The sequence below is a fragment of the Ailuropoda melanoleuca genome, chromosome 6 (genome assembly GCF_002007445.2).
Source record: "Ailuropoda melanoleuca isolate Jingjing chromosome 6, ASM200744v2, whole genome shotgun sequence".
In the NCBI taxonomy this organism is placed as follows: domain Eukaryota; kingdom Metazoa; phylum Chordata; class Mammalia; order Carnivora; family Ursidae; genus Ailuropoda; species Ailuropoda melanoleuca.
Genome location: NC_048223.1, coordinates 87,862,225 through 87,881,015, shown reverse-complemented (window position 1 = coordinate 87,881,015; position 18,791 = coordinate 87,862,225). Strand labels below are relative to the sequence as shown.

Sequence of the window (18,791 nt, the reverse complement as noted above, 5' to 3'; positions counted from 1 at the left end):
GCTTATGCTTCCTGTGTTTCTGTGTTTTTATATTTGATAGTAACTCTTTTAGTAAAAAATAAAACTAAGTTGGGATTCTAAAGTTTTTGAAATAACCACCTATGTAACATTTCTTTCTACTATATTATCAGCTGCCCAGATTTTATTCTTGAGTTCTTTCAAGTTTCATTCTGTTAAACAGTATCAATGGATATTTTTGGAGAAGAGATTCTAATACTCAAAGCTGATAGACCCAAGTAATTTTTAGTACCTTTTTTAATGAAGGAACTTTTCATTGATTAGGGTTTCGTTTTTAATAACTGAGCCACAGCATATAACACCTTAAGGCAGAATACTAACCACGGTCAGCAGAACTAGACCCTAGACCTGACTCCACCAGTCCCTTAGCAGCCAAATCTGGAGCTCAGCTTTCAGCTGGACTCTGTCCCTATTCTGTCCAGAACATCTCTGCGGTTCTGAGCATCAAGTCAGGCAGTAGGTAAACAAGCCCCCTGGCACAAAAGACCCAGTGAGCCCCTCCCAAGCTCTTCAGTCTACTTCCGCTCTGAGTGGAGCACTAAAATGTGGGGTTGGGGGATGATAGGGAAACAAGTCCCAGAATACTTGGAACAATACCGGGTGGGGCAGTCGATTCAGGTCATGTGTAAGGGGGATGACGGTCTTTGGTGGCCTTTGCCTTACATTGGGACTATTCATATTATTTTTTTAAAGATTAGATAGACATTGATGTGTGTGTTGCTGATACTAATGTTAGAAAAACTGAACCGTGCTTGCTAGCTATATAGACAGAGTGCTGGTGTCAACTTGGGTTTCTGGGGGTTTGAGTTTGAAAATCCTGATCAGTTAGTCCTCAGCTTCACTGAAATTTCCTAGTTTGTTTACTATTTATAATTTTAAAAACTTAACGTATAATGCTCGAAAGTGAATTACTTCAGAAGTAGCCACAGACGGCTTAGGTTGCATATGAAGAACTTCACTGTTCCCTCGAGAATCCCTACGCCAGAATGTGTTGTGATTCCCCGAAGTAAAGTTGAGGAAAGTGAGACGTAAAAGCTGGTTTTTGGTTTGGGGCAGTTTTTTTTTTTTTTAAAGATTTTATTTTATTTATTTATGTGAAAGAGAGCCAGCGAGAGAGGGAACACAGCAGGGGAGTGGGAGAGGAAGAAGCAGGCTCCCAGCAGAGGAGCCTGATGTGGGACTCGATCCCAGAAAGCCAGGATCACACCCTGAGCTGATGGCAAACGCTTAACGACTACGCTACCCAGGCGCCCATGTGTTTTGTTTTTTTTTTTAAGCAGTGCTTCTAGCAACTCAATTGGTAGGATTGGTGATTTACTTTTTTTTAAAAAAACCTTAGTGTCTTAACTCACCAGCTTCAAGTAAATTCATTATTCCCTAAACCTCCCTAGTAGACTTTCTTAGCCACGCTGTACATTCAAACAGTCCAAGCGTGGCAGAGGAAGAAAACTAGATCTACAGGCCTTGTACAGAGACCCCTGTGAAAGACTTGTTTTGTTTTGTAATACGAGTGTTATGATTTTTTTTTCACAAATTATTGGCTCCTTTGTGTTGATTTTCAAAGCTTACACAGTGGTTTTTAGGCAGTTTCTTAACCTCCATGCTATCAACAGCTGGGGCCAGGTCGTTCCTCGTCTTGGGGACTGTCCTGTGCTTTGTAGGATGTTTAACAGCATCCCTGGCCTCTACCCGTTAGATGCCAATGGCTTCTGTCAGATACGACAATCAAAAATGTATTCACATTGTCAAATGTCCCCTGAGGAGTTGAGGAGTGCGCTGTTGAGTATTACTGGACAGACAGCCAAATGGTTCTACAAGTCTTGTGAACAACAGCTGATGCCTTTATACACCCAACCTTCCCATTTTCCACTCCTAGGGGTCTAACAACTTTAAATGTTATGTGTTCATTATATTTAAATCCTTTTCCCATTTTTTAAAAAGATTTTATTTATTTGACAGCAAAGCAGGGGGAGTGGCAGGCAGAGGGAGAGGGAGAAGCAGGCTTCCACGGAGCAGGGACCCTGATGCAGGTCCCCATCCCAGGACCCTGGGATCATGGCCTGAGCCAAAGGCAGGCACTGAACCAACTGAGCCACCCAGGTGCCCTCTTTCCTGTTCGTAATTGGGTTATCTTTCTGTTGTTTCATTTCTAAGAGTTCTTTATATATTCTGGATGTGACCCTTTTCAGATATATGATTTGCAAATATTTTCTTTCATTCTGTTGGTGTGTCTTTTCAATTTTTCGATGGTGTCCTTTAACGCAAAAGTTGCTTTTTTTTTTTTCTGATGGAGTCCAGTTTCTCTTTTCTTTGGTTGCTGTGCTTCAGGTGTTAGAGCTAAGACACCATTGCTCAATCCAAGGTTACACAGACAGGTCTCATGAATAATAACAAATGCTTAAAGAAGAATTAACACTTCCTGTGAGGCCAGCGTTATTCTGATACCAAAGCCAGACAAAGACATCACAAGAAAAGGAAAACCATGCCAATATCCCTTATGATTGTGGACACAAAGTTACTCAGCAAAATACTAACAAACTGAATCCAACAGCTCACTATAGGTGTCACACATCATGACCGGGTAGAACTCAACCTCAGGAATGCAAGGGTGGTGCAACATAAGAAAATCACTGTAATACACTCCATTAATAGAAGAAAGGGAAAGAAAAAACAATCATCTCAATAGATGTGGGGAAAGCACTTGAGAGGGTTGAAGACCTTTTCATAACAAAACATTCAGCCAGGACTAGAACTTCTAAATGTGATAAAAACCTTTACAAAACCCCACAGTTCCCATCACACTGATGAAAAACAAAGTGGTATCTACATGCAATGGGATATTTTTCAGCCATGAAAAGTAAAGGAGTGGTGATAACACGCTATAACTTAGATGAACCTTGAAAACCTAAGTGAAAGAAGTCAGACACGCAAGGTCACATATTGTATGAGTCCTTTTAGATGCTGTACCTCTCCAGAATAGGTGCTCACAGTTACGGAAAGCAGATGCATAGTTGCCAGGGACTGGGGTGAGACGTGATTACTTAGGAGTAAGGGGTGTTTTTCTGAGGTGGCAACAGTGGTTTTTTGGCTAGTGGGTTTTTTTTTTGTTTGTTTGTTTGTTTGTTTTAAGATTTATCCATCTGTTAGCACACTTGCACAAGTGGAGGGAGTGGCAGAGGGAGAGATGAGAGAATCCCAAGCAGAACAGCCTGCTGAGGGCAGAGCTGATCACAGGGCTCAATCCAACAACCATGAGATCACCACCCAAGCTGAAACCACGAATCAGATGCTCAACAGACTGAGCCACCAAGCACTCCAAGGTTGTAACAAAATTTTAAAACTAAGAATGATGTTTGCACAACATTGTGAATATGTTAAATGCCATTGGACTGTACACTTGAAAATGGTTAGTTGTATGTTGTGTAAATTTCACCTCAATTAAAAATAAATGAAGGAATAAAAAAACTCCACTAACTTAGAGTTGAACACCCGCAACTATCCAGGGAGTCCAGATGCAAGTTGGCCAAAGTTTCTGAGGAAACCTGTTCACAGCAAGTATCCTGTGAGCAGAGTGGAGGCGGGTGCTGCTATAAGCACACCCTCCCTGGGAAGTCTGCAGCAGTACAGAGTGCCAGCACAGACCAGTGCACTCAGGGAGTTGCAGGAACTTAGCGGTATTTGGGGCTTTACAATCCTGCAGCAGGTCATGACGTTGGGACAGGACAGGGCTGGGTCCACCAGGTCTCCCCTGATGACACGCAGGGTTGGCAGCATGAGGGGTGGTCCTGTGCATTAAGCAGATTGTACCCATGTGAGGAGAAAAGGCTGTGGTTGCTGGACATTAGAACTCCTGGTTGACCATCTCTCTCGGCACTTTGAATTAAATGATCCTCCTGCCTCTGGCCTCTGTGGTTTCTGATGAGAAGTCACCTGTTAATCTCATTGAACCTCCCTTTTACGTGATGACTTATTTTTTGTTTCGAGAATCTCTTTGAATTTGAGTTTGAACAGTTTGATTAGGATATGCCTGGTGTGCATCCATTTGAGTCTTCCTACTTGGAGTTCATTGAGCTTCTTGGATTTTCATCAAATTTGTTTCAACCAATATTTCTTCAAATATTCTTCCTGCCCCTTTCTCTCCTCTCCCTCTGGTACCCCCATGGTGCACAGTGACGCAGGTGACTCTAATCCTCTTTATTTTTGTTCTTTTGTTTGGCTTTCTGTTCCTCAGGTTAGATAATCTCATTTGACATATCTTCAAGTTCACGGATTCTTTCCTGTGCCTGTTCACATCTGCTGTTGAGCCATCTAATGAATGTTTTATTTCAGTTGACTTTCAACTCTAGAATATCTTTCATTCTTTTCTATAATTTCTGTCCCTTCATGTGTACTCTCTATTTGGTATTGATCTTATACTTTAATTCTGTAGATGTGGTTTCCTTTGGCTCTTTGAACATGTTTAGAATAATTGATTTAAAGTCTTTGGGGGAAAAAATAAAGTCTTTGATAAGTACAATCATTTGGGCTTACTTAGGTTTCCATCAGTTTCCCCTTTCCATTGGGCTTACTTAGTTTCCATTTTTCCCCTTTAAATGAGTCATAATGTCCTTCCTTGCATATCTTTTTCTTTTTCTGAAAACTAGATGTGTTGAAGAATATAATGTGGCAACTCTGAAATCAGATTCCACACTCCTCCCCCCAGATATCTTGATGCTTTTTGTTGTTGAGTGTTTGTTTAGTGACTTTTCTGAACTAATTCTATAGTCTGTTTTCTTTGTTGTGTTTTGCCATTGAAGTTTCTCCTCAGGTAGCTCAGTGGGTAGCTAATGACTGGACAGAGCTTTCTTTAAGTATCCAGAACCAATAGGTCTCCCATCTTTGCCAGGGAACTCTGCAGGTTGGGCCTCACCTTCAACACTCAGCTGGGCAGTTTATATCTCTGCTTTGGTTTTCACTTCCTGCTTGTACAGAGCCTCAAGGTTTTTTAGAGGTGATAGCTTAGAGCCTTCTCCAGTCTTTAATGAGAACATGCACAGCCCTACACATGTGCATGGCCTTCTAGATTCCCAGTAATATATTGGAATTTTCAAAGTCCCTATGGACATTCCATTCCCCAGTTTTTCCCTTTAAGCTCTTTTAAGCTCTTTTAAGCTTTGGTTAGCCTATTGATTTCCCAAACTGTTATCAACCATCTTATGCAGCCATCAGCTTAAAAAATAGCCTGTTATAACAAACAGCCCCAGAGAAAAAGCTGTTTACAATAGGTGAGCTCCTGCCTTTATTTGCCAACAAATAAAGGCAGCCTTGTAATGTGGTCTTCCTAGGAACTACCAGTCAACTGAAATAATCACAGTTCTCTGGGAATGAGGCTTTGAAGGAACTCCAACCCTGTTCAGCTATTTCCAGTAACTGCTAGGCTATTGGTTTTCAAGGCTGCAATGGAGCTGGAGAAGGTAGGGGCTGGGGGGGGGGCACAGAATAGGGTAAATTAAAAACATCACAGAGCTTGCCTTTCTTAACAAGATTTTGTTTGTTTGTTTTTAATTTGTTCTACGTAAATGCTCCCTGGATTGCTGTAAGACTTTGGTTAAGAATTCAGGGGGGAAAAAGTTGATTCTGACTGTTTTTGCCAGTTTTCTCATTAGTTTTATGGAGGAGGGAATTTTTGGAGGTCCCTGCTCCACCAATTTCTTGGACGACACCATCTATTGCTTTTTATAACACATTTATTTTTTTTTTAAGATTTTATTTATTTATGTGACAGAGAGACAGCCAGCGAGAGAGGGAACACAGCAGGGAAGTGGGAGAGGAAGAAGCAAGCTTCCAGCGGAGGAGCCCGATGTGGGACTCGATCTCGGAACGCCGGGATCACGCCCTGAGCCGAAGGCAGACGCCTAACGACTGTGCTACACAGGCGACCCTTTATAACACATTTGGATCTTGTTGAGGCTGATGTCAGACCACTCATTGCACAACACACAGTAAAGAGAAAATGAGAGATAGAAGTACTTATTCTAGAACAGCACACTGCAAGGTGAAGTTAAGGAACCATGGGCAGTGCTTCTCCAACTCTCTGTGGCAAAGGACCAATTTCTTGGTTTATTAATCTAATACATCATGGTATGTAGTCCTACTTCACGTGACTAGTTCACATACAACTTGCCATGCAAGTTCAACAACCCAGAGCTGGTCTCTACCCTGACTTTCAACAAGCATCTCTGCTGATCACCCTCCTGGAGGTCCAGGCAGTGTCAAATTTTTGTAAAAGTTTCTAAATGCTCTGCTCTTCACTTATCTTGTCTCCAAGTAGTAATAACAAGGTTTGCAAGCCAGTAAACTTTGAGTAGCACTTCACCAGCAATCGATCTTGAATAAGCTAATATGTGCCTGCCTCGACATTTAAAAATCTATCTGTGTTGGTTTTCTCTGAAATTCAAGCATCATGGATCTGTGTCATGTAGAAAATGAAGATCTCTCATATTCCCATGGACACAGAGATGAACACTACTAACATGTCTGCTGTATACATGCTGCCAGTTTTTTCTCTTCCACAAGTATGAGTTTGCGTTACAAAAATGAACTCTTCCTACATACGTATTTGACATAACTTATAATTTATTTGGACATGTTCCCATATGGTGTATGTACATTTTCCTCCTTCTTCTTGATAGTCATGGGGTATTCCATTTCATATGCACATGCAAAAATTGTTAACCAGTCCCTTTTGGTGGCCATCTAGGCACGGTCCCATTTTTCAAGCCGGGATATGGTTTACAATACACTAGAAATGAGAGGTGTCAACTCTAAATTATGCATCAGACCTACTAAGCAGAGCAAAACTTCCCACCCAAGTGATTTCTGCCGGGCACGCTAGGGTGTTTCCAACTCTTGCTGTTACACACAGGCCATGAGGAATCTGTGTGTTCACCCTCTAGGCACTGTGTGTACCTGTGCATGCCGGAAGAATAAAGTCTTGGTAAGAGGAATTGCTATCCAAAGAGGGCTCCAGTTTACTCTGCCACCCACAGTGCTCTCCTTTTTTTGAGCTAGGGTTTAGACTGGGGGAATTCAAAAGTCTTCAGGAACCAAACCAAGATACAGAGTCCAGATCTGGCTGGACAATGGCAAATGTTCCAAGCCAGGACATTGGATATTCCTGGGCTGTTCAAGACTTGTGAAGCCACTTTAAAAAAAGGGCAGAAATGTGGTGACCAACTGACATCTCCTTAAAACACCTTTTCTTCTCATTTCTGCAAAGAACAGGTAACTTCCAGCAAGATAAATAAGTGACACCTTCTCTTTACAAATCATTTCCTTTTTTAAAATCCAACATGTTAAGCTAAATGCCGCTTACACATATGTTTAACTTTATGGTGCTTACCCCTCATGGCAGGAAGGCGAGGAGGCCAGGCACTCTTGGCCACTGCCACCAATTAGGCCTGACAAGTCTCTGGGGAAAGATCCAACAGTGGCTTCCACAGCCAATAAGCGGTGGACTCAGTTACTACTTGACCTGATTCTGTGACTGTCTGTCCAGCTCAAATGCTTCTCTAAAGTCTCTTTCAGAATGTGAAGCATCTCAAACTGCCTGAGCCTGCCCAGCTATACTCTCAGTCAGGTTGGTCCGTGATCTTCCCAGAGGCCTGTAAGAACATGTCAAGGAAAGCCCAAAGAACATGTGAGTCGAATTATGTTCCTCCCTTGGGATGTCCCGGGAGCCTTGAGGTGTCTGAAAGCTATATATAGAGTCTGGGAAAATAACCACTTATGAAATGTAGCACAGATCCTAGCAATTCTTCAGAGCTCCTTGCCGACATGAGAAATCTTAATGTGAGAGCAACACAACCGATCAATCATGGGGACCTACTGACCCCTAGAAGCTGCCAGCACGTGGGTCCCCTGCCCCTGCAGAGGGGACACTCGGGATGCAGGCAGTGTTTCCATCCAATCGGGAAAAAATCCAGGGCTCAGTGTACACATTTCACAGCTTTTTATTGGGATTGAGGAAGAGCCCTCTGGAGGCAGACGTGCTCACTGTCCCAGTTTACCCAGGCCTTCCGCTGCGTGGGTGACAGCATTTGTGACTGTGTTGGTCACCGTCTCAGTGACTTCCTTCACCACCTTGTCCCCTGTATCATGGGCCTTCTTTAAGGCATCAGCAAGGGCTGTCAGGAAGAAAGCAGAATAACGTCCAATGAGCTAAGTAAACATGTCCAGCTGGTAGGGCTAGTGTCACCTGGAGTGGCCTGCGGGATGTGGCGGTCTTACTGGTCTTACTGGAGGAGCCCCGAGGGGACAGAGGGCAGCAGGGCTCCTGGAGGAATGCACCTTGCAGTGTGCTGTTCTAGAATAAGTACTTCTATCTCTCATTTTCTCTTTACTGTGTGTTGTGCAATGAGTGGTCTGACATCAGCCTCAACAAGATCCTACCTGGGTAGGCAGAGAACAGTTGCTCCCAGCATCTAGCTTCCCTCCCTCCCTCCTTCCCCAGCCCCAACCTCAGCCATACCTTTCTCTCCAGCCTCCTTGGCGTGCTCCACCACCTCCTTGACCACCCCCTCCACAGCATGAACTGAAAAGATGAGAAGCCCAGAGTGAGAGCACAGTGCAAGCCAGCTTCTCAAGGCGGGGCCCAGGCAGCTCTGGATATCCTGGACGCCACCCCAGGCAGGACGAGGCAGCCCATGGGAAGGGTCCCGGCTGGCTTACTTCAGAGACTCCCGTGGGGCCTGGCTGCTGGGAGACAAGCTGAGTGAGCCAGACAAGGGCACGGGGCTCTCCATGCCCCTTGGTCTGGTCTGTGAGGCCTGGAATGCAGACAAGCAGGCCTTCCTGCCAGCCGGGGGCCTGGGGCCAAGGTGGGGCCTGTCTCCGGGCTCTGGGTCCGGGCACCTCTCAGGTGTGCCGCTGGCCTGCCTCAGCCCAATGGAGGTTGCAGCAAGAGGCCAAGTCCCGAAGCCTCCTACAGCAAAACCGAGGCCCCAGAGCAATTCTTCCAGCAGGAGGGAACTTTCTGACCACCTAGGAGCTGTCTGAAGTTTGGGTGGCAGTGGCTAGAACCGGAAGATTCTGGAGTCGGAAGAACTGATTCTGATTGTCTCTGTGCTGCTTGGTTCCCTCACCTGTGGACTGGGAACGAGACTGAATTCAGGGCCAGTGGAAGGTGAAAGAGGGCAGGGCACGCCAACTGCAGGTTAGCGGGTGAAAGACAGGCATGTCTGCAGCAGCCAGCCAGACAGAACCACAGCAGCCAGCTCGGACATGGACAACGGAGCTGAGTTTCACAAAATGCCCAGTGGGACCTGGACTAGCCTGCCGCAAACAGTGGCGGGTGTCTGCAGACAATAAAGGGTTTCTGAGGACCTTGAAGAAATTCAAAATGTCCTTTGGATAAACCCCAGGGGCTGACTTTGAACTTGATGGTTTCTTAGTGAAGAAATCTTTGAAGCTCTAAATTGATGGTAAAAATAAAAATCCGTTTTTCCTTTTTCTGTAGAAGATATTCAAAATAGGCTGTTTTGATGCAGAAGGGCTCCCAGGTTTCCAGAGGGAAGGATTCTAGCTGCCCGAGGCTCACCCAAGCCCCTGGGCTCTCCTCCTCCCCCTCGGGGCCTCCTCTGAGCTGGAGTCCCTCGTACCCTCAGTCACAGACCCCAGAAATGGGCCTGACCCGGAGAGGCCTGTTTGGGACACTGGACCCCTCGTGACTCCACCCAAGCTGCCTTCCTCAGCTTCCATACCCTTCATTTCCATTCTATCCCCGTGGGGCTGATCGGCCACGGTTCCTCAAGGGGCCAAGGCCTACCTCCAGTCTGCTGGCATCAAAGTCCAACAGGCCTAATTGAGTCTGTCCCCAGCCCCAGAGCCTTAGGAGAGGGGCCCAGCTGGAAAGGAGCCTCGGGGTCCTTACCAGCTTCCTCGGTGGCCTTCTCGGTGCGGTGAGCCAGGCCCTCGGCAGCAAGTTTCCCCAGGCCTCCCAGCATCGTGTGGTGACAGGTGGCAAGCAAGCAGGATGTCGGGGCCTGGACCAGCGTGCTTTTATAGATGCCTCTGATGCCTGCCTGGGCTCTGGAGCCCGGGCCCCCGCCCCAGCCAAGTAGGAGATCAGGTGGTGAGTCAGCGTAGGCGGCGGCAGGAGGAAGAGGCTGAGTGGGGCCGCCCCAATACTATGACTGCTCCTCTGGCTGTATGAGACCCTCACACCCCATATTCTGGGACCCTGTGAAGGTCAGGGACAGGGAGTGGGGCTGAGACTGGACAGAGAAGTCAGCTCTGGGACATGTCCCTCCACCAAAACAGGAGGCCTGACTGCCTTGTGGGATGAGAGGGTGGAAGATCCCCAGGGCGGCCTAGTTAGGGGCTTGAGGATTTGGGGGCCTGGGAACCTGGATGGCCCCTCAGGCCAGGAACACATGTGGAGTGGGGGCCACTGGACCCCAGGACCTCAGCTCTGCAGTATCTCTGCAGCTTTCACTGGAAATTTGAGGTGTGGAGGGTGGGGGCCTCATCATGGCACCTTGCCCAAGGCTCAGGAGGACGCGGCATTAACCAGAAACCCAGTCCTCCCTGGCTTGCAGTCAGCTGCTTCTCACTCACAGGAACACCTGAGCACCTGAGCAGCTCTGCACAGCAGCAAGCAGCCCAGGAGGGAGCCCGGCCATCCCTGCACCTTGGGGCCTGGCTTCTTGGAGAGGCCCAGTGCCCCAAGAGGTCTTAGAGAAGTAGATGGAGGACCCCACCACCACTACGGGAGGTGTGTCTGGTGGCTCCACTCCACCAGCCCCTGACACATCGCATGCTTAAGGGGCCAGGCTGCTTCCCCAGTTATTCAGGATGGAGAGAGATGCCTCAAGCCACGTGCCACATGCTGCATCCCTTAGTCACTAGCCCAACTGGAGCCTCAGTTTCCTCATCTATAAAATGGGGACAGCCATGCCTTCCTGGCCATGTCACTGATAGTCGGTGGGATCATGTGTGCAAGCTCTTGGTTAACTTCTATTCCCTCCCCCTTGTCACTGACGTGCTAGGGGGGAGATGCTTGGCCAAAGAGTAGCGGGGGCAGAGGGCTGGGGAGCATGACCCCACCGGCCGGAAGATAGGTCAGCCCAAGTCCCTGTTCATGCCATCCAGGCCTAGGGCAGGACTCTGAGGCCACCTCCCTGTGTACTTGCTTCCTCAGCCCTCAGAGCTGCTCAGGAGGGTGTGGTGAGCCCTAATTAGTGTTTACCGGGCCACAGGCCCTCAAGGTCTGGCTGCTACGGGGCTGAGGCCCTCCCACATTCCCGACTGGTGTTGGGAGGCCCCAAGCTGTGGCCAGACCCCTGGGGAGGCGGGAGTGTGTGCTGTGGCAGCAGAAACTCTGGGTCACAGGGCCACAGCACCACACGTGTCATTGTCCACTGGCAGGAGTGGTCGGGTCTTAATTTGAAGAGGCCCTCTTTGAGGGGAAGAATACAGTAATACTACTCTCGCAAGTGTTACAGATGGCTCTGTGTGACCTTGTAGACTCAAAAGAGGCCATGACGTGAGGGCTTCTGGAGCTTAAGCAGGGCCACAGGACTCTGTTCTCCCCTCATCGCAGCCAAATACCAGAGTCTTCTGCTCTGGCAGCACTGCTGGGGGCATGGGGGGGGGGGTTCCGGGACACAGCTGGTGGGAATTGGGCTGAGAGACCCACAGGGACTTCCCTGGACCCATCAAAGTCCCTTCCTCTGAGGTTGTGTGTGTCCCCCAGCCCCACAGGCGTCCTTGCTATGCCTGCTCCCCTGACTGGATGGTGGTGTCACTCAGCATTCCAGGGATGGCTTCCAGACCCCACAGACCCCTCCCCACCAGTGCCCACCCTAGGATACTGCTCTCCCTCTCCTCAGGAGCTCACTAGCCCCTCAAGAGGCCCTTGCTAGGGCTCAGCACCTTGGCAGGAGTCTGGTCCCACTACCAGTCCAGAGCCCAGCCCAGCACAACCTCTGGATACACTTTTCTTTTTCTTTTTCAAGATTTTATTTATTTATTTGACAGAGAGATGGAGCCAGAGAGCACAAGCAAAGGGAACGGCAGAGGCAGAGGGAGAAGCAGGCTCCACACTGAGCAGGGAGCCCGATATGGGGCTTGATCCCAGGACCCTGGGACCATGATCCGAGCCAAAGGCAGATGCCCAACCATCTGAGCCACCCAGGCACCCCATGGATACACTTTTCTTCCACTGTCAGGCTACTGCTGCCCTTACCACATCACGCTCCCTGCCCACGAGACCCGCTACTCTGTAATGCACTGACCTGGTGTGAGCACCCGACTCCAGTGACAACTCATCAGGGCCCCTGTTCTCCTGGCAAGACTGGGTCCAGACAAAGATCCCAAATGACCAGCTGGGAGAAAGCAAGGGGCCTGGAGAGGCCAAGCTCCCAGGAGCAGCTTGGGGCCCCAGACCCTGGTGCTCTGGCCCAGGGCCACCCCCCTTGGCCTTCCAGCTCCAGCTGTGACCAGCTCCTCGTTCTCTTAGGCCAGCCTGTGCAAGACCCTCCTCACCAGGGCTGGACTCTGGTGGGAGGGGCTGGGCTCCAGCAACCCCTGCAGGGAACGACGTTACTGCCTGCATGAGGCTGAAGATGACTCAGGTGGGAACCATCTCATCTTGGAAGAGGCCAGGCTCACACTGGGCCCCATGGAGCAGCCCTTGAACACAGGCACCTATGTGAGCCTGTCCTGAGTCAGAAGATCAAGTCCAACTCTTGGGGCAGGACAACCAGGTCTTCCGAGGAGCCAACTAATCTCCGAGTGTAATCTGCTCGATAACCCAGTTTGGCAAAGGACCAGCAGGCTGCATCACCAAGTCACGGAGAGCCAATTTTTCAAATAACAATTTGCCAACTTAGCAATCACCAGTTCTGAAAAATAAAAACAAAGAATGTTTATTTTAAGTACACAAATACTCAGGGCTATCTTGTGTCTAAAGCAGGACGAGTTCTCATGTGATCCAAACTGTGGGTGTCATGAATGTCAAGTGTTATGGTTGCCTGTCCTCCTCCTGCCTCCTCCTCCTTCTGCTTCATGGATTTGCGCTCCCGGTATAGACTGAGTCCACAGACCCTGCACACACCGACCCCTCCCAGCCACACGGAACCAAATCCAGACTCCTGGAGACGGTCTGTGGGCTAGCAGAGGAGCTCGGCATGTCAACATGACACATCCACGGCTGTCAGTCAGGGTTCTGGTGGAAATCAGAGGGCACATCAAGGGGTACCTGATGCCCACAAAGCTGTGGGCAGACTTCAGAGAACCAGTAAAGGATGGCAAGGTGCCCAGGGACCGGTAATAGTGAGAGTGGTTACCGGGCCTAGGAGGGGCAAAGGAGAGCCCGTACAGACGCCGAGGAGAGCCATGGCTTTGGGAGAAGCTCCGCCCAAAACACAGAGCGGCAGAGGAACACAGCCGCTGCCAAACATTGCCAAGCAAGGAGGGTGCAGGAGGAATAAATACCTCTCCTCTCCCTCTCTGCTCTCCCGGTGTATCCCCCATTGGCTGAACCTAACTAGGGCTGGGGGCGTGGGAGCCCTGGTGATGCGGTTCACGAGGGCAGGTTCCCAGGGCGAGGGCGGGGAGAGCAGCTGGAGTGGATATGGATTCTCTGTAAACAGAACGCCAGCGCAGCCGCCAGACTGCTGGGTCTGCAGGCAACGAGGCAGCAGCTTCATTCTAAATAGTCCCATTTCTCCGTCTTGAAACCATATGGAGGAGCAGGAGGACGAGAGGAGGACAAAGGCAGCCCGTCACCAACACACACACATCAAACCTAACTTCAGAGAAACTAGGAGACTGGGAAACCGTGCAAATCCAGAAGCAGGTGAGCCCAGCGGAACCAACGGCCGAAGACAGGCTGGTGCAGAAGAGCAGGGGATGGGGAGGGGCCCAGTGGCAGGCGTCTCAGACGTTGCCAGCAACACTCGCTCCCAGAACGAGAGGAACCTCCATGTCAGAACTCTGGGATAGAACTTAGAACCCGAGGAGGTGAAGAAAGAAGCAGAATAAGCCCAAGGAACTCCAGAGGGGTTACTCCAGAAGAGGACCACCTTCCAAGAGAGAAGAGAGCCCTTGGGAAGGCAAGGGCTGAACCCCTGGAGGCCACGACTGGGAAAAGAAGGCTGCCTGTAGAACCTTCTTGAAGTCAGTTTGGTTCTAAGAGGCAGAGGGGTCATGGCTATGAGGGTGAATCCAACACTTATATGAAAGAAGGGCAGGCTCCTGAGTGAGCCTGGGTAAACCCCTGGCCCTGACCCTCTCCAGAAGAATGTCCCACTGAGGCCCGGGAAATTCTACTTCAGATTTGAACTTCGGATTCCCGACAGCCTCCAATGTCATGACTACAGGGCTTTATGATGAATAGGGTAGGTTTCTCTCTTCCAACTCAATGTTACTTGAGTTGCAAAAGTAATAGAGTTTGCGTATCTTCCTCACCCAGCCTCCCACAATACAATGAGCAGAAGGTAGGGATTAACATTAGCCTATTTAGCTAAATTAAAATTTAAACTATTTAACTACATAAAAATATTTAAATAAGAATAATAAAGTGTGGGGCGCCTGGGTGGCACAGCACTTAAGCGTCTGCCTTCGGCTCAGGGCGTGATCCCGGTGTTATGGGATCGAGCCCCACATCAGGCTCTTCCGCTATGAGCCTGCTTCTTCCTCTCCCACTCCGCCTGCTTGTGTTCCCTCTCTCGCTGGCTGTCTCTATCTCTGTCGAATAAATAAATTTTAAAAAAAATCTTAAAAAAAGAATAATAAAGTGTTTATTTTACCTTTCTCACTTTTTTAAAAATAGAAAATGCCATACACAAAAGTAGAACACAGCAAATCTTCATGGACCCATTGCAGTAACCCAAGGGGCCTAGCTATAGCAATTCTGAGCTCGGATCCCAGAAGTCTTCCCAGTTCATCTGTAAATATTTCATTCTTGAGGAACCTTCTAGAGGAGTAACTCCAACCAGCCAAAAGATAGCAAAAATATTTTAGCAAAAGGAATGGCAGAGAGCTTTTAATATCTTCAGTTGCAGATCTAAGACAAAACAAAGGTGTGGCTCAGAGAAGAGAAATGGAATGTAAATATTTAAAAAGTAGAAATGTGAGAAATAACAAAGGAAAGAAAGAAAGAAAGAAAGAAAGAAAGAAAGAAAGAAAGAAAGAAAAAGAAAGAGAAAGAAAGAAAGAAAGAAAGAAAGAAAGAAAGAAAGAAAGAAAGAAAGAAAAAGAAAGAAAGAAAGAAAGAAAGAAAGAAAGAAAGAAAGAAAGAAAAGAAAGAAAGAAAAAGAAAGAAAGAAAGAAAGAGAAGGGGGTTGAAAGTGGAAAATAGGGGCACCTGGGTGGCTCAGTCAGTTAAAACTCTAACTCTTGATTTCGGCTCAGGTCATGATTTCAGGGTCGTGGGACAGAGCCCCGTGTCCATGCCTGGGCTCTGTGCTCAGCGGGGAGTCTGTCTGTCTCCCTCACTCTCTCTTCCTCTACCGCTCCCTCTGCTTAGGCACATGTAAGATCTCTTTCTCTCTAAAATTAAAAAAAAAAAAGAGTCGATCTTTAAAAAAGAGAGAGAGAGAGAGAAAGTCAAAATAGAAAACTCTGCTGCTTGTCTCTTATGTAGTTTCTAACTTGACAGGAATCAGAGCTGACAAGTCAAGGGGAACCAAAATGCAATGTTAGTGACCTTGTGTTTGGCTAGTTGAGGAACTGGAATCTGGAGAATCAGGAATTATTTGGGGGAATTGCTAATGGAAGAATTGATCTTTGGAGACTTGACCAATACCCAACAGGTATAGTGGCCACAGCCTTCTCCTCCTCAGCCAGTCTGGGCTCAACTAGCTTCATGAATCTCATGGAGACAGGCCTGGGCTCCTAAGGCTCCCATGGGCTCCCCTGGTGCTATGCCCACTGTGTACCACACATGGAGAAAAACTAAGTCCAGCCGGGTCCTGCCTCCACGCCCACCCCCAGGGCTCACAGAATAGAGGCACACAGAAACAAGCATTTGCACAGTGCCATGGGAGGACCGGCTACATGGGGCAGGAAGAGTGTGGAAGGGGCTGCACCCAATAATGGCACCCATGGTGAATCTGATGATATGCAAACTCATTGTTATCCAGTCGGAGAGTCAAAGGACAGGCATGACTATGTTGATGTAGCAGATGTCCCAGAGCACCACTCTCGGCACTGGGTGTGCACTCATCAGTAGAGGGCACTTGGTTGCAGCTCCATGGACAACCATCACAGAGAAGCACCGGAAAGGGACTCGTTAACATAACTGAGGGAAAGGAGTACAGCGGGTGTGAGAACGTATCAGTCGTGGCTGATATACCCATCTGAGTGTGTGTGTGTGTGTATTGGAGGGTGGACGGGGAGCTGAGCTGGAACCTGAAGGATGAAAGAGTAGGAGCTCTAGACAAGAATGGTTTGTGGGGGAGGATGGAGAGCATTCCAGGTAGAAAAAACAGCACGTGCAAAGACCCTGTGGTGAGCGGGAGCATGATGTCAAGGGAAATGAAAAAAGGTCAATGTGGCTGAGGCAGAGAGGGACAGGGTGTTGAGAAAGAAGGCTGGGGAGGTGGTTGAGGCCGGCAGGATGTTGGCATTCAGGTGACACCAGGATTGAAGCTTTTGTTTGCAAGAGAAAACCTCATTCACAGTGGCTCAAACACCAAGGGAAACTATCCTCTCTCTAGCATGTGGCAGCTGAAGGGTTGGTTAATTTAGGGACTGAATAAAGTAACTTGGGACCCAGGTTCTTTCTATATTTCTGCTCTGCCCTCGTCAGCAAGCTGGCTTTTCCTTAAGCTTGTTCCTCCTTTGGTTATAAGTGGCCGCCACAGTTCCAAGCATCATTTCCAGCCACAAAAATGTCCAGTGGAAGAGGAAGGACTCTTCTTCTCTCTCTCTTTTCTTTCATTCATTCATTCATTCATTCATTCATTCATTCATTCATTTTTTTGAGGATGGAAAATCTTTCCTAGAAGCTCCTTGGCCCTCAGATGTGATCTCCCCTCTTCTTAGCCAGAGCTGGGTCCCACACCCATCCCTAAGGCAATTTCCTGAGGAGCACTCGAAGAGGGATTGCTGGGCCCATAGGGATTTATCTCTGAGTCACCAGCGGAAGGGAGCACACCAGTAAAGACGTGAGCGCTCTGCCAATCCAGCCCCTCCCCCCCCCCCAGTTGTGGCCCAAGATGGTCTCTCTGATCCTGGCACTGGGCTGGAGGCAGGGGTTCCTGCAGATGCTGGAAGCGCCCCCACACTACTCAGAGGTCTCTTCGAGAACCTTCCCTTTGGGCCAGAGGGAGCAGCCTTGGCCCATTTTGCAGATTAGGCGAGGCCTTCTTTTCGGTACAGTCAGCAAACAAGAAAACAAGAATGGAACGGGCTTGGCCCTGGGGTGAGGCTGGGAGATGCTGAGGGTGAGAGGGAAAAGACCTGTCGCACCCTTGGGAGGGATCCCAGATGGGACAAGAGAAAGGTCACTTGAGCAGAGCTGCACCCACAGAGAGACTTGGGCCGCCCGGGCGGGGCGCCACTCGACACGCTGCTCCCTGCTGGAGAGCCCTGGAAAGCCTCTCAGGAAGCCGGCCTTGAGTCAACGCGGGAAGGAAAGACCACTCTTTTCCCTTTTATCTTCCCAGAACTGGGAAGTGTAATCAGTATTTTTGAATGGAAACGGCTTGGCTACCTATGTCCTTGTCCCAAGAAAGTTAGATCCTTCCAGGGGGAGCGAATAACGTGTGCAAAGACGCGGAGGTGGGGAAGGGGCAGCGTGCGTCACCAGCTGCGGTGTGCCAGGGGGTCCGGATGAAGGGGACCGCCAGCGCCCGGCGCCAGGGCCGCACCTTATCCTGTGGCAACTGTGAGTCACCCAGGAGCGGAGCGTACCCAGGGCTGGTGTCGCGTGCGTAGACACGTGCTGGAGGGGGTGGGGACTAAGTTTGCGGGAAGTCTAGTCCCCCTACGGCCCTGCGGGACCTAAAGGCCGGCCTCGGTCCGGGAAAGGAAAGGTCCAAGCGGGAAGCAGTGCTCGCGGGCGTGGTCGCGCGCGCACGCACACGGCCGGGTCCCTCGCTTCACGCCCGCGTGCACCGCCGCTCCTCCCCCAAGGGGCGTGTCGTGGGCGGGGCTCCCCCGGCGGCCGCGCTGAACGCTGTCAAGTCCAGCCTGCTGGGCGCGGCTGCTCGGGCGCGTCCTAGCCTTCGCGGTCTTGCCCGATGACTCAGCGCCGGGTGAGGCCGGCGCACAAACACCCCGCAGGGGGGACTGAAGTCCCGCTCCTGCGACTCCGCGTCGTACCCGAGAGAGGTCCGGCTACCCGAGGTCCTCGGAGGCGCCCGGCCCTGGGATGCCTCGGTGCTCCCAGACTCCAGGTGCAGGTCTCGGGGAGAAGTTCCCGAAGCCCCAGCCCTTGGAGCCTCTCGCCCCACCCCACCCCCTGAGCTGAGCCCCTCGAGCATCTGGGGACCCTCCTCCTAGGAAGGGGGCGGGATTCCCGAAGGGGGAACGGTTTGAGAATGGGGGACACGGTGGTTCCTGAACAGAACGGGAGGCACACATACCTCGTTGAACCTGAGATAAGGGAGCGTCTGGATTTGCGTTGAGACCATGGGAAAAGAATTCTCGGACAGTCTGTCTGGTTTTCCGAATTTGGAATGCCAGAACTCGATGTCCAGACTGGGTTTCTGGATACGGGGGCTCAGCTCTAGGCCAGAGAGGGCTGGGCCCAGCTTGTGGAGAGGCATGAAGTGGACACAACG

At 49.5% G+C, this 18,791-nt stretch overlaps 1 protein-coding gene across 1 annotated transcript; it reads right to left on the bottom strand.

Annotated features, from left to right (window-relative positions):
- Window positions 1–7,991: 7,991 nt before the first annotated feature.
- On the bottom strand, window positions 7,992–10,065 carry FAM25A (family with sequence similarity 25 member A). The gene is made up of 3 exons (XM_002915384.4): window positions 9,929–10,065; window positions 8,528–8,590; window positions 7,992–8,183 (listed from the first exon to the last, which is right to left on the bottom strand). Exons 1-3 carry the CDS (start codon window positions 9,999–10,001, stop codon window positions 8,050–8,052), a joined length of 270 nt encoding a protein of 89 aa, XP_002915430.1. The 5' UTR covers window positions 10,002–10,065; the 3' UTR covers window positions 7,992–8,049.
- Window positions 10,066–18,791: the final 8,726 nt, after the last annotated feature.